This window comes from Myxocyprinus asiaticus, chromosome 32, assembly GCF_019703515.2.
Source record: "Myxocyprinus asiaticus isolate MX2 ecotype Aquarium Trade chromosome 32, UBuf_Myxa_2, whole genome shotgun sequence".
Classification (NCBI taxonomy): domain Eukaryota; kingdom Metazoa; phylum Chordata; class Actinopteri; order Cypriniformes; family Catostomidae; genus Myxocyprinus; species Myxocyprinus asiaticus.
Window position 1 is genome coordinate 33,833,779 of NC_059375.1, and position 15,638 is coordinate 33,849,416.

General features: G+C 37.3%; 2 protein-coding genes across 2 annotated transcripts; one reads left to right on the plus strand and one right to left on the minus strand.

Annotated features, from left to right (window-relative positions):
• Positions 1 to 216: 216 nt before the first annotated feature.
• timm23a (translocase of inner mitochondrial membrane 23 homolog a (yeast)) lies at positions 217 to 8,002 on the plus strand. Its single transcript, XM_051666665.1, has 7 exons — positions 217 to 594; positions 928 to 986; positions 6,488 to 6,581; positions 6,669 to 6,753; positions 6,929 to 6,987; positions 7,178 to 7,288; positions 7,374 to 8,002. The coding sequence occupies exons 1-7, from the start codon at positions 492 to 494 to the stop codon at positions 7,484 to 7,486; spliced, it is 624 nt and encodes a 207-aa protein (XP_051522625.1). The 5' UTR covers positions 217 to 491; the 3' UTR covers positions 7,487 to 8,002.
• Positions 8,003 to 8,139: 137 nt separating this feature from the next.
• Positions 8,140 to 14,536, minus strand: zgc:112285 (uncharacterized protein LOC561476 homolog). Its single transcript, XM_051666663.1, has 6 exons — positions 14,365 to 14,536; positions 13,747 to 13,856; positions 13,555 to 13,649; positions 13,014 to 13,294; positions 10,258 to 10,421; positions 8,140 to 10,166 (listed from the first exon to the last, which is right to left on the minus strand). Exons 1-6 carry the CDS (start codon positions 14,483 to 14,485, stop codon positions 9,987 to 9,989), a joined length of 951 nt encoding a protein of 316 aa, XP_051522623.1. The 5' UTR covers positions 14,486 to 14,536; the 3' UTR covers positions 8,140 to 9,986.
• Positions 14,537 to 15,638: the final 1,102 nt, after the last annotated feature.

A 15,638-nucleotide genomic window follows, 5' to 3' on the forward strand; every position in this document is an offset into this window, starting at 1 on the left:
CCAAGGTAAATCCACTGTAATGTCCTCTTCAAAGAGCAATATCGTAATGTTTTAATGAACTGATATCATCACCATAAGTTCCGCCTGCTATACTAAAGCAAATTAACATTTATGTAATTTTAATGTAACCTTTCCGGCTGTTTATTGAAATCCTCAGCGATCTCACGACTCATTTTGCGGCAGCCTTACGTCAGCGGTGTCCTTGTGCTTTACGGCAGGGCAGCATATGGAGGTCAGAGATGCTGTAACACTTAATCAGAGGCTGGAAACTACACTGATCATTTAATATCAATACTTGACATCTCTTGACAGTGATATCTACGAGGGACAGATTTAAAATAGAACCTGATCGATAAAGAAAATCGCTCGGTGTATCTAGCTGGTCATTTTCACACGGGTCAGAGCGGAAGTAGTCAGATCATCGAGTCGGTTTCTCCAGTATAATCTGTAAAAAAAAAAAAAAAGGAAAGAAAGAAAGAAAAGAAAAAGAAATGGATAATAATACACCTGGATCAGGTCTTAGAGGGGGACTCGGGAGTCTTTTCGGTGGAGGAGCTCCTGAATATTCAAATTCTGAGCTCTCAGGAGTACCATGTAAGTTTATCGGTGTCTCATCCTTATTTACTTTAAGGGATAGTTTACTCAGACTGTCACCATTTACTCACTCCCATGCTGTTCCAAAATTGTACGACTTTGCTATTACGTGGTACACAAAAGGAGATGTTATTAGGCAGCATGTGCCTGCCTAACGTCTTCCAGTTGTGTTCCACAGAAGAAGAAAAAAGTCACACCATGAGGGTGAGTAAATGATGACAGATTTTTCATTTTGTGGTGAACTATTCTTTTAACACTCACTATCCGGTCTAATGAGTTAAAGTATCTATACGTTTGATTAAATGTATAATGAGAGTTATCTTTTATTCTCAGTGACTGGTATGAGCCCTCTCTCACCCTACCTCAACGTTGACCCTCGTTACCTTGTGCAGGTAAGTTTCAGGAACGTGACAGTTGCATTTCTAAGGAGGACGGGGCCGGAAATTATTTTTAATTATTGTGCTTTCTCTCGCAATAAATTTACCAGGGTTTTACTTCAGTAAGCTGAGGTGTATAGTAACGAAGAACAGTCTGTCACGACTGCTATGTTGATCGGAACTGCACCCAAGAATTTCACACACCATTGCACTTGTGTATATGGCTGTGTGACAATAAAGTGATTTGATTTGATTTGATTTGAAATAATTAGTTACTGTACTTAAGTACAGTTTTTTAATATTTGTACTTTGCTTGAGTTTAAATATTTCTTTGGACTTTTACTTTCACTTCACTACATTTTGAAGAGGAAATTGATACTTTCACTCAGATAAATTTCTCCAGACCTTTTCGCTACTTTTGCGACTGAACACCACACAAAATTAACAGCTGTATGTGCAAAAATGAATCATTGATAGAATCATTTTAGTCGAATCTTTTAAATTTGATTAATTGAACTGAACAAAAAGCGGTCTGAAAGATTTGTTTTGCGAATCTGAATCAAAATCACAAGCGAAGCGCGTGCCAGATTATGTGTTCTGTCGTCTGTCTCCACTGGGGAAGACAAGAAACTGCTCATGTGAGTTAATTTATTTATTTTTTATTTTTTATTTTTTTTGACTAATTAATTTGATAAATTTAGACTTAAACATTATGAAAGCTGTTAAATAATTAATTTATGTGTGGTCAGTCTCCCGCCTTTCCAGGAGACATGATCATATAAAAGTCAATCACATGTTTTTACATTTTACATTTAAACTAGTTATGATGTGTATGAATAATTACCAGCACTCATGAAAATGTCCAACAATATTTATTTTTATGTGTGAATGGTCTTTGCCTAAGCAAAACTATTTTTCTGGTGGTTGCTAAAGTGTTATATTTGCTTTGTGGCACATTTATGCTACAGTATGTGGTAACTAGGGTTTTCTGGATGGTTGCTAGGGCATGCTATGCAGTTGTCAAGGTGATCTCTGCTGTGAGTTTTGGCATATTACCACATACAGTATGTGGTTGCCAGGTTGTTACTATGCTGTTGCTAAGTTGTTTTCAGTGTTTTTTGCACATTGCTCTGCAGTTGACTGGGTGTTCTAGCTGGTTGTCAGGTTGTTGCTATGCTGTTGTTAAGTTGTTTTAACTGTGTTTCATCACATTGCCATGCAGTTGCCAGGGTGTTCTGGGTGGTTGCTAGGTTGTTGCTTATTGGCCCAAATGAAAAGAGCCCACCCCCACAAGTCTCTGTTCTGGTCACTAATATGACTCAACTCCTTCCTTCAGTGTTCCAATTTTTATGGACTGTGGTGTTCATTTACACTCATCCCATAAATATGATCATTCTGATGTGACTTGAATGCGCCATTAAAGGGATAGTTAAAAATGAAAATTCTCTCATAATTTTCTCACCCTCATTCGATCCAAGATGTGTATGACTTTCATTTTTTTTCTACAGTACAAAAGATTTTCAGAAGAATATCACTGTTATGTAGGTCAATTCAATGTAAGTAAATGGTGGCCAGAACTTTAAAGCTCCAAAAAGCACATAAATGCAGCATAAGAGTAATCCATAAGACTCCAGTGGTTTCACCAATGTCTTCTGAATGGATCTAGTTGGTTTTGGTGAGAATAGACCAAAATATAACTCTTTTTTTCAACTATAAATCTTGACATTAGCAGTCTTCTTGGCGATCAGGATTTCAAACTCGATTACACTTCCTATAGTGCCATCTAGGGCTCTGCGCATGCGTCAAGCACTAGAAAGTGAAATCAAGCTTGAAATTATGATGGTGCCTAGAGATTGCAATGGCAAGTTTTACAGTGAAAATTAGTTACAATTTGGTTTGTTCTCACCCAAAACCAACTGAATCGCTTCATAGGACATGAATTTAACCACTGTAGTAATATGGATTACTTTATGCCACCTTAATGTGCTTTTTGTAGCTTGAAATGTCTGGCCACCATTCACTTGCATTGAATTGACCTATAGAGCTGAAATATTCTTCTAGAAATCTTTGTATGTTTTCTGCAGATGAAAGAAAGTCATACACATCTGGGATGGCATGAGGGTGAGTAAATGATGAGCACCACCAATCAAATAAGTTGCCATGAGTTTAAGGAACTGTTCCGTAGTTTATGCAGTTTACTTGTACTTTTGATACTTAAGTAAATTTAATATCAGTTATTTTAATACTTTTACTTAAGTCGTTTTCAATGACAAATGGATACTTTATACAACACTGTCAGTAAGTAACCATATTTTAATCGTGATATTTTAGTGAAACCACAGTGATAAGACAGGAAAACAAAAACTATGGTAATAAAAATCTTAATTTTGTGGATATGGTTTTACTATAAAGTTTAACTATGGTTTTACTATAGTAATATTGTAGACTGTAGTAACCAAAGTTTTTGGCGGAAATCATATAGATAGTAATATACAGTAATATAGTAATATTGTAATAAGACTTTATAGATATTCTCTACCGGTCTGGTATTTTGTTGTCTGGGAAAATACATCATGTGTGTGAATAAATTTGTTTTGTTCCCTCCTTCACGATATATATATATATATATATATATATATCTCGTAGTATCCAATTACCCAGGCTGAGGGATCGGTGAATATTCTTGCTTTAGTGATTTTGCATTGAAAATTAATCTAATTTATTTAAAAAAACTAAAAACTTAAATCAAATACATTTCTAAATTCAGATTGCACTCCAAACAAAACGAAAACTCAATTAAAATAACGAAGTGATCAAAAAAATTATATATATACAGTTGTGCTCAAAAGTTTGCACACTCTTGGAGAATTGGTAATATATGTACCATTTTTAAAGAAAACATGAGTGAGCAGGCAAAACACATTTCTTTTATTTCTTATGGGATTCATATTCAACTGTAGGTTATAACAGAATGGCACAATCATAAAAAAAAAAAAAAAAAAAAAACATGGCAACAATGGAAAAAAATGAAATGACCCCTGTTCAAAAGTCTGCATACCCTTAGTTCTTAATACTGTGTATTGCCCCCTTTAACATCAATGACAGCGTGCAGTCTTTTGTAATAGTCGTCTATGAGGCCACAAATTCTTGCAGGTGGTATAGCTGCCCATTCGTCTTGGCAAAATGCCTCCAGGTCATGCAAAGTCTTTGGTCGTCTTGCATGAACCGCACGTTTGAGATCTCCCCAGAGTGGCTCGATGATATTAAGGTCAGGAGACTGTGATGGGCACTCCAGAACCTTCACCTTTTTCTGCTGTAACCACTGGAGGGTCAGCTTGGCCTCGTGCTTAGGGTCATTGTCCTGCTGGAAAGTCCAAGAGCGTCCCATGTGCAGCTTTCGTGCAGAAGAATGCAAATTGTCTGCCAGTATTTTCTGATAACATGCTGCATTCATCTTGCCATCATTTCTCACAAGATTCCCCATGCCTTTAGAGCTCACACCCCCCCAAAACATCAGTGAGCCACCACCATGCTTCACCGTGGGGATGGTATTCTTTTCAATATAGGCCTTGTTGACCCCTCTCCAAACATAGTGCTTATGTTTGTGACCATAAAGCTCTATTTTGGTCTCGTCACTCCAAATTACAGTGTGCCAGAAGCTGTGAGGCTTGTCAAGGTGTTGTCTGGCATATTGTAAACGGGCTTTTTTGTGGCATTGGCACAGTAAAGGCTTCTTTCTGGCAACTCGACCATGCAGCTCATTTTGTTCAAGTATCGTCATATTGTGCTCCTTGAAACAACCACACCATCTTTTTCCAGAGCAGCCTGTATTTCTCCTGAGGTTATCTGTGTGTTTTTCCTTGTGTCTCGAACAATTCTTCTGGCAGTTGTGGCTGAAATCTTTCTTGGTCTACCTGACCTTGGCTTGGTATCAAGAAATCCCTGAATTTTCCACTTCTTAATAAGTGATTTAACAGTACTGACTGGCATTTTCAAGGCTTTGAATATCTTTTTATATCCTTTTCCATCTTTATAAAGTTCCATTACCTTGTTACGCAGGTCTTTTGACAGTTCTTTTCTGCTCCCCATGGCTCAGTATCTAGCCTGCTCAGTGCATCCACATGAGAGCTAACAAACTCATTGACTATTTATACACAAACACTAATTGCAATTTAAAAAGCCACAGGTGTGGAAATTATCCTTTAATTGCCATTTAAACCTGTGTGTGTCACCTTGTGTGTCTGTAACAAGGCCAAACATTCAAGGGTATGTCAAATTTTGATCAGGGCCATTTGGGTGATTTCTGTTATCATTATGATTTAAAAAGGAGCCAAACAACTATGTGATAATAAATGGCTTCATATGATCACTATCCTTAAATAAAAGTCATATTTTCAAAATCAATGCCAAAATTTCACAATTTCTGCCAGGGTATGCAAACTTTTGAGCACAACTGTGTGTGTATATATATATATATATATATATATATATATATATACTAACCACCTTTCCATTTACTGTCAGGCAAGTATCCGTCTAAACATGCAGAAGGAAAATTACTTACTCAAATGAAGACATAAAAACAATTATAAATGTAAAAATAATAATTATAATGATGATAATAATCACTGAAATATAAATACTGGTTCGAGGTGAACATGTTTTTGTATTATTTTATGTTTTAATCACAGATGTATAGGCTGCAGAGTTGTGGTCACAATAAACTGCTCTGTGGAAATAAAGCGAACTGAACACAAAGCTCCTCCTGAGCAGAGATGTCTGAGGTCATTTGAGGCACTCATAGACAATACCGTTGTATAAAGTGTGTTTCTACAAGCAAATTATTTTTAATATTAATTTGATAATAATTGCCTAATAATAATAATAATAATATTTTAATACATTAAACTAGCCAAATATCGTCTTGACATCGTCAAAGGCATCAGCTATTGGCGATCACTCTGACCATCGTCGATCCCTGAGATCATCGTCTATCGACACAACCCTAGTTCACATCAACCATCAGAATGGGGAAAAATTTTATCTCAGTGATTTGGACCGTGGAATGATTGTTGGTGCCAGGTGGGCTGGTTTGAGTATTTCTGTAACTGCTGATCTCCTGGGATTTTCACACACAGTCTCTAGAGTTTACTCAGAAAGGTGCCAAAAACAAAAAACATCCAGTGAGCTGCAGTTCTGTAGACGGAAATGCCTTGTTGATGAGAGAGGTCAACAGAGAATGGCCAGACTGGTTTGAGCTGACAGAAAGGCTATGGTAACTCAGATAACCACTCTGTAAATTTGCAGTGAGCAGAATAGCATCTCAGAATGCACAACCACGTCAGACACATAGTGTTCCTAATTAAGTGCTCAGTGAGTGTATATTTAAGGGTTTAACAGACAAAAACGTGTGATAAAATATTGTGTACAAATAGTAATTGCCTATGATGCCTGTGTTTTTTTTACTGTGTTAGAACTTTTGTGTCAGGTTCATGTTGCTTTTCTCACTCTCTTAGGACACGGAAGAGTTCATTCTACCAACTGGCGCGAATAAAACCCGTGGCCGCTTTGAGCTGGCCTTCTTCACAATCGGGGGATGCTGTATAACAGGTGAAGCCTGTCTCTCTGAAGTCTATAATGCATGTCTTAACCTGCATCAGCTCTAATCCCAGTTTTATGACACATTTTTCCTTAAAGGCGCTGCTTTTGGCACACTTAATGGGCTCCGTATGGGCCTGAAGGAAACTAGAGACATGGCATGGTCAAAACCCAGAAATGTACAGTAAGTGTGTGTTGTATTTTAAATCATTAGAAAGTATGACGTATGAGTGTAGAATAGAGGATCCATGTAAATATAAAGAAATGTGAAAATAGAAAAATACAGACTATTTTGATGTTGACGAATGTTTATGATTAAACTAATCCTGTAGTAATTTTGATCTTTTTTGTTTTGTCAGGATTTTGAACATGGTCACACGACAAGGGGCCTCATGGGCCAATACACTAGGATCTGTGGGTAAGAAATATGAATTTAATTCAGTAGGCATGGGCGTGAGTACTTGGAAGTGACCGTAGTGATCAATCATGTGAAAACAATAATTGCATGACTTGAAGCGCACATCCCTAGAATCATTGAATAATATGTACACGTCTTTGAATTATATATACATGCCTGTTGTAAACTTGGTTTCTCTTTATCGCTAAAGCTCTGTTATATAGTGTGTTTGGTGTGGCCATTGAGAAGGCCAGAGGCGCGGAGGATGACCTCAACACAGTGGCTGCTGGAACGTTAACAGGGATGCTTTTCAAATCCACAGGTGAGTACAAGTCACGTTGAATAAAGTGCTGAAAAAGTGCCTATCTATGGTGGAATAGAACATGATAGATATCTATTGTTTGCAGCTGGATTCAAAGGAGCTGCCAGAGGAGGACTCGTCGGTTTAGCAATGTCAGGGCTGTATGCTCTTTACAACAACTGGGATCACCTGAAGGGGACGTCGCCTTCACATTACTGAGGATGACTGAGAGCTCAAACTATGGACTTATTTTGACTCAATCCTTATTTTGACTCAATTGAGCCAATCCTCACCTATTTCCATTTAAACTCTTGGAGAATAACCGTGTTCCTCCTTAGGGAACCGTTTGGACAACAACATTTGTACAAGCTTCTTCAGAAGTATTTTAGGTGTAATATTTAAATGGCAGAACCAGACTGCCTCCAGATGTGTGGAATGTACAGCTGTGAATTTGCTGATAATGAGAACTAGTCAGTCAGTGTTTATATTATCATAATGATCTGTTGTCATGTACGTACTGTACATATCTTGATCGGAATCAGTTGCAGATGGATCTTATCTAAGATGACTGAGGAATTCTGAGTCCTTTAATCAGTTTTGTCTGTTCTCAGTATGGACTGATAATATAAATTGATTTTTTTCAGTGCTGGCTAGTTTGAAATGTGTTCATTTATTATCCCTAAACTGGCCACATCAGCTCTGCACCTACCTAAAATAAAATGCAAAGTTCAAGTGTCTCAGACTCTTCATTTGCGATTTAGAGGTATTAATAATGACTAAGCAGTGTAACACAATAATTGTGTATACTGTGTGTTAATGATCAGTGTTTCATGGACATGACTGAAGTGTTATAGGATAGTGCAGTATTTAAAGGATTGTTTCAGGTTCAATACAAGTTAATCTAAATTAACAGCATTTTTGCCATAATGCATTGATTGCCACAAAAAATAACTTCGACTTGTCATTCATTTATTTAAAAAAAGCAAATATTGCGGTTACATTAAGGCACTTAAAATGGAAGTGAATGGGCCAGTTCATAAAAAAAATTACACTGTTTTAAAAGTAAAGCCACAAGACATAAATGTGTTTAGTGTGATAATACCGTCAATCTTATATGAGGTTATATCCAATAATACAACTTAGTTGTAAAGACAATGTAATGCATATATTGTTAATTCCTGATTTTAACACACTAAAATCATGTTAATATGTACAATATATTGTTTATGTCTTGTGGCTATACTTTCTAAACTGTATTTCGATGTTTATGAACTGACCCTATTCACTTCCATTGTAATTGCCTTACTGTAACTGATTTTTGGTTCTGTTTTTTTAAATAAAAAAAGGATGTTTAAATTATTCAATCAACATTATGCCACAAATGCTGTAGTTTAATCTTAATTTATATTCAACCTGGAGCATTCCTTTCATTTGATGTCACAGAATGTTTTTGCAAATTTAACAGTATTGGTGTTGCACAAAAATGAATCGACGGATATTGTTTACAGTTGGTTTATTTGTAAGCAGATTAGACAGTAAATGTACAGATGAATAATGAATGATAATTACCATATTACTGCAGAATAAATGTCCCTCCTTCCGCTACTTTAGTTATATTTGTTATCCACATCATATTTTGAAAGTATTATTTCTCAACCAGAATAAGCATTATTTATTCTATAATTTATTCTTAATTATCCAAGCAATATTTCACCACTACCCCAGACACTCTTTGTAGTTTGAATAATTGTGTAGATGCATATATTAAATTATATAATAACTTATTAAAGCCCCCTTTTCCACAACTTGTTCAATTGATATTAAAGGGATAATGCACTCAAAAATGAAAATTCTGCAATCATTTACTCATCCTTATGTTGTTCTAAACCCATATGACTTTCTTTTTTCTGTGGAACAAAAAAAGAGATGTCCAGAATGACAGCTGCAGTCAACATTCACTTTCACTGTGGAGAAAGAAAAAAAAAAAAAAGATACAATGAAAGTGAATAGTGACTGAGGCTTCTATCTAGCCTTAAAAAGAAAGTCATACAGGTCTGGAACAAAATTAGGGTGAGTAAATGATGACAGAATTTTCATTTTTAGACAAACTTTACCTTTAAAGTATCTTGGGGGAAAAAAGTGCATTTTCTGATAGGTTATATAAAGTGTGAAGTATCAGAATTCCAATCTGTGTGGAAATTTCTTACTCTGTTCAGTGTCAAAGGGACACTGTCTCACCGTAGCAGGTAAAATATATGAGATATTTCTGTCAGTAATTGAAACCGTCAAAAAGCACCTTAAGGACTGAGCACTGGACTGCCCAAGAGAGAAAGCGAAAGTACATGCCAGTCCATACAGAAAAATGAGACCAAATAAGCATCATGAGTGTAATGTACAATAGCCAGGACTTGTGCAGATCTAGTTTTACAGAAAATGTCGCTTGGCTAACTGAAAGCAGTTAAAAACTTTGCAGTTATTAGCTACAGCGAAGCCCATAAGAATCTCACATGCACAGTGGAGAAATGACCCTCAAAGCAGTGCAAATTACCCTAACTTTGATGACTGGTGGCTATGTTGTACACCAGCTTCCAATGCATGGACCACAACTGGTTGACCAAGTCCATGGGCCAGACCCTGACCTGAGATATGGAGCTAAAGCTGTTATAATGACTCTTTCGGTGCCCGCAGATGTGAGCAAGGATTTCTCAGAGATGGGAAATCAATGCAGGAAGAAGTCCCTGATGCGTGTGGCCTCTATCCATGGGATGTAGGCTGCTGTGCGGGTGAAGACACTAGGCTTGTTCTCCACCGTGCATCCAATGGGACCAAAGCTCACGATGCCATGAACCTCCCAGTGGTCACGCCCCAACTGACACAGCAGAGGGCCACCAGAATCACCCTAGAGGAATAAGATCCACACAGAAGAGTTTAAAATAGGTTTGAAGATGAAGTTCCTTGCTGAATTTGGCCAAATAAACTTGTTTTCTGACCTGACAGGCAGCTGAGGTTCCTTGTGTGTCTCTGAACCCAGCGCAGATCATGGAGTCTCTCACACGGTCACCCCAGAACTTCTTCTGTCGGCAGGTCTTATAGTCAATGATTGGGAGTCGAGCTTGGTTCAGCGTTTCAGCAAGTGACACGTTTTCTTTTCCACCTAAAATTTACAGAAGAAAAAGAGATGCCAAACATCATCTGTAAATTTACGATGTCAACAAAAGATTAAAATATTCTTTGTTTTTGCTTAAGGGATTAAAATGAACCAGTTCTACATTTCCATACTAGTTATTTACTGTACACTCATACTATCTGTGTGCCAATGATTTCATAGCTTCAAGACCCCTCTATTTTGGATCAGTGTAAAAGTAGCAGCGCTACTAACTTAACTAAATTTTTCAGTAGTGTGATAGTAGCTCAACTATTTTCACAACAGTGTAGTTTTTCCAGTAACAAGCTACATTTTCCAACAAGTAGCGGTGCAGCATCAAAAAATTCTACATTTGTCACATTGTATTGCGAATGCAGCGATGAAGCAATGAAGGTAGTAATCAAACATACTCACACATGTAGCACTGGAAATCCAAAACATTTAAGTGAATCGGTTCAGTTGGACAGTTCGTGTAAAATAACTGGTTCACATAAATGATTAACTGATTCACTTGAGCCACTGTGCAGCCTTAAAGGGATAGTTGACCCAAAAATGAAAAATAATTTACTCACCATCCCAGATGTGTATGACTTTCTTTCTTTCTGAACACAAATTAAGATTTTTAGAAGTTAGGCACTGAAGGGCCGTACAGTGCAAGTGAATGGTGACCAGAACTCCAAAACCTCCAAAAAGGAGATAAAGTTAGCATAAAGTAATCCATAAGACTCCAGTGGTTTAATTAATGTTTTATGAAGCAATCCATTTGGTTTTGGGTGAGAAAAGACCAAATTGTAACTCCTTTTTCACTTTACATCTTGTCATTGCAGTCTCTAGTGCTTGACGCATGCGCAAAGCGCTAGATGGCGCAACAGAGCTGTTCAGTTTGTAGTCCAAAAACCCAGAAGAGATTTCGCCATGGGTTCCCTCTGGATTTTCCTATGGGTTTTTATAATGGGGTTTTTGAACTTATGAAAAAAATAAAGTCTGTGGTAAACGTTACTTGATAATACGTGAACGTTTTGTTCTACAACATAAATTACACACTTTCATACCTCAAACATGAATTTTGAAGCTGCTCTTCGGTTTTTAAAATAAGCATGTAATTCAATACGGTTTCAAAATTCATGTTTGAGGTATGAAAGTGTGTAATTTATGTTGTAGAACAAAACGTCCACATATCATCAAATAATGTTTGCCTCAGACCTTATTTTACACAAGTTCAAAAACCCCATTATAAAAACCCATTGGAAAATCCCAAGGAAACCCATGGTGAATTAGACTTCCGGGTGCTACAAATTGACAGAAGTGTAATCAAATTTGAAATCACAATCACCAGACTGTTGAGACTGCTGTCAAGATGTACATTTAAAAAGGAGTTACATTTTGGTCTGTTCTCACCCAAAACCAACTGGATTGCTTCAGAACACATTGATTAAACCACTGGAGGATTACTTTAATGCTGACCTTTCCTCATTTTTGGAGCTTTTGGTGTTCTGGTTACCATTCACTAGCATTGTATGGCCTTTGAGCTGAGATATTCTTCTAAAAATCTTCATTTGTGTTCAGAAGAAGAAAGAAAGTCATACACATCTGGGATGGCATAAGGGTGAGTAAAGGATGAGAGAATTTTCATTTTGGGGCTTTGCCATAATTCACCATCTTCTTTTTTTAAGCAAAATATTTATTTAATTGCTGTTGTTTATTGCTATATTTCAGTAATTAAAAAAAAGGGTGTTTTATTGGTTTATTAGCTTACTCGGTATAAATGTATAGTCCTCTGTTCAGTCAATTTAATGTTGTCACAGTTATTTAATGTTACACTAATTAAAAATGTAAGTACATAAATAATAAAATAAAGAACTTCTGATTGCAAAATAAAATAATAACATCAGACTGTTATATTTAAAAAATATATTTGATCTTTAAATAGCTTGAATGTAGTAACTTGTAGTGTAGAAAACGACTTTTTTAAAAGAGTAGTTTGACTAGTTTACCTACTTTAATTTATAAGTAGCTTGTAGCTCTAGAAGCTACAGTTTGTGTGTGTTCCTGGGAATTGAACCCATGACCTTGGTGTTGCAAATTCCATGCTTTGTCAATACAACCATGTACAATATTCAATTCATCCATTCCTACTTGTATCCATATTTCATTTATATACTTTAACATATCCTACCTCTTCTTCAATACATTACATTACCTGCACATAACTGTATATCTGTATATAAAATATTTGAACAACATTATTGCTCTATTGTATATTTCTCTTTTTTCATCTGTTATATCTTATTTATTTTGTCACTATATGTATATACTGTATGTTTAAATGTATATGTTTGTATGTACAGTATGTATATACGGTTGCATTTGTACTAGAACTTCTGTCACCATGACAAATTCCTTGTGTGTGTAAGCATACTTGGCAATAAAGCTCATTCTGATTCTGATTCTCTACCAGTTGGTACTTGGACAACACATCTCTTGTTTGATGTTTTGATTGATTGTTACAGATCTGTGTGCTAATAAGTATGATCATTTGGACAAAACGTGCTAATTCTGAATCTGACATTAAGCACAAAGGCTTATGGTGCAGTTCTGTACCTCTTGTGTCTCCCCAGCCGGTCACCCAGCAGTAGTGCCCTGGTTTAAGGTTGATCTGCTTGCGCGGCAGGCAGGCGTAGCGGATGAAGTTAGTGGTCTGGATATCCGTGCCAGCTTTGACCAATGCAATGTCATAGTCCAGCTCACTGTGGGCCGGATAACGGAAGTGTTCGTGCCTGTAGATCCTCTTCACAGGAAAAATACGCTCAGCTGACTCTGCCCTCTTCAGCTGATGCTTACCCAAAACGATACGCCAGCTGCTAGCATCCTCTGCTTTGCCCCTGAGCAAAAGAAAAAAAAAAGCACAGAGAGAGGGACTTACACACTGTGATCTATTAATTATGATTCCGGTAATTAGCATTTATCAAACACTGTGTTGAGCATCTAATTCAAATACTTGCTGGTACTGGTAGTTCATTACATTTACTATCCTCACCGGTTTGTTTTTCTGGTTAAACTGTCTTTCATTGAAATAAAGTATTGCTTGACTCTTTATGTGTTAACGTCCTCAGTTTGGTTTTTGATGAGGATCTTGTCTTACTTTTGAAAGCAATGTGCAGCAGTAACAACCCAGTTCTTGTGGATCAGTGTTCCTCCACACACGTGAACGTAATGTTTACTGCCTCTGGGACGAACCTACGTCAATCAGACATCAAACAAACATCAATGACTTCCTCATTTTACTTGTTGCACTCTATCTTAGCCATGTTGTGCCATTTCAAAAGTAACTTACCTGCAGTGAGACCTGCCATGGCCAGGAATGGGGTCTTGCCTCATTGCCTGACACAATGCGCTCCACTGTGTTTGGTTTGAAATGAGCCAGGCCACAGTCCTTTGGCCAGTCTAAGGAGAGTCCAACAGTTAATTTTATGTTGGTGAAGTCTATTAGTTCAAAACAATTTACTCTGTCCATGCAATACATTTAACTTTTTCCCATAAAGACAAGGTACAGTACACTGGATTTATGAGAAAGCAAATGAAAGGTGTTATACCAGGACAGAAAAGAGGTAAAAGAAACATAATTTATATTTGGGTGGAAAAGCCAGCTTTAACCAGCCCAAGATGGTTTGCTGGTTTTAGATGATTTAAGATGGTCTCCCAGCCTGACCAAGTTGGTGCTCAGCTTGTTTAGCTGGGAGGCCAGCTGGTCTGACCAGCTGAAAATTCCCCTAAACCACTTTAAACCCAACCAGATCAGGCTGGGAGACCAGCTAAGACCAGCAAACCAGCTAATGCAGTGAGTGTAATGAGTAAAGAGTCTAATGAGTGTTTTTCAGCAGTGAGATCTTTGAGAAACAGAAATTTGAGCCAGAAATGTTAGTGGTCAATTGGTTTTCATTTGCTTTCTCACCAAGATGGAGGACTTTGTGTTGTTGAAGGTGACTGGGGTTGAATGCATGGGTGGAGGCTCTGTCCAGCACCAGACCCAGCAGCATTAGCAGCAGTGGAAAAAATGGGCTCCGTACTACCATGATCTACAGTAAACTGTGTGTTGCGCTCTGGAGAAAACCCATTTATATAATGCCTAGTACAAAGGCAGTCTTTTGTCCACTCTACACCCCTGTCACTGGGACAATAGCAGTTTGACAATACCCCTCCCAGTCCTGGATTGTTCTGGTTGAGTAGCTAAGGGTTTTTTTCTGGCCCCAGGGGATCATGGGAGTTCCATCAGCACTTTCATCTACTTTCGTCCATTGCCACAGTGCAAAACAACCTGCCCAGAATAGATTGCCAGTAGTCTCCTTATAGTCATGCCATGTTGACAACTGTTTGGATAATGGGAGATGTCGACGTCCAGATCATCTTCTGCTGCCTTTCAATTGCCTGCAGGGACCCAAATACACCTGTGTAAAAAAAAAAAAAAAAAAAAAAACGATAAATAATTAACAGTCATGACTGAAACTTGTGTAAAGATTAGAAGAACATATTTTATAGTAATTTAACTGACACATTTATCCATTGTGACTTACAGTACAGTTATTCCAGGAAAAATACCCTATGGAGCAACCTGGGTCTAAGTGCCTTGCTCAATGGCAAAATAGTGATTGTTCATGGTTTGCTTCTTGCAGGTTAAAATTGAACTTTTCAGTTGGATCTTTAATAAACCACCTCATTTGTACCATATATTTTACAATTGGTAAAACACAAAATCGATGAAGCCCTCACTTAAGTTCAAGATAGCAAAGGACTTTAAGATTATACAGTACAGTTTTGCATGTTGCTGTAGCTTGTCTTAACGCCAAGGTCATGGGTTCGATTCCCAGGGAATTCACATTCTGAGAAAATGTATAGCTTGAATGCACTGTAAGTCACTTTGGAAAAAATATCTGCCAAATGCGTAAATATAGTGATTTGATGCCAGTATGATATTGTTTCTCACATGTTACCAGCAGAGGGCATAAAAACCTGAATGGAGAGATTGTAGGTCCTGATGTAGGTCCTGCTCAACCTATTGGATTTCTGTAAACAACAAAAATGCTTGTTCTGGTCCTTAGTTTGATCAAAAGGAAATCGACATTATGTTTCTGAACGTTCATGTACCCTGAAATCAACCCTATTCAGCCAAAATTCCTCACAATCCACATCCCCCATCAGACATTTTTGCATAAATTCAAGCATGAACAC

Bases quoted from the DNA above. Each gene is read 5' to 3' on its own strand.
- zgc:112285 (XM_051666663.1), bottom strand. From the start codon at position 14,485: ATGGTAGTACGGAGCCCATTTTTTCCACTGCTGCTAATGCTGCTGGGT. The intron at 13,857-14,364 runs GTGAGAAAGCAA...GACTCTCCTTAG, and splicing joins ACACAAAGTCCTCCATCTTG to ACTGGCCAAAGGACTGTGGC. The intron at 10,422-13,013 runs GTACAGAACTGC...TGTAAATTTTAG, and splicing joins CGGCTGGGGAGACACAAGAG to GTGGAAAAGAAAACGTGTCA.
- timm23a (XM_051666665.1), top strand. From the start codon at position 492: ATGGATAATAATACACCTGGATCAGGTCTTAGAGGGGGACTCGGGAGT. The intron at 595-927 runs GTAAGTTTATCG...TTTTATTCTCAG, and splicing joins TGAGCTCTCAGGAGTACCAT to TGACTGGTATGAGCCCTCTC. The intron at 6,582-6,668 runs GTGAAGCCTGTC...TTTTCCTTAAAG, and splicing joins CGGGGGATGCTGTATAACAG to GCGCTGCTTTTGGCACACTT.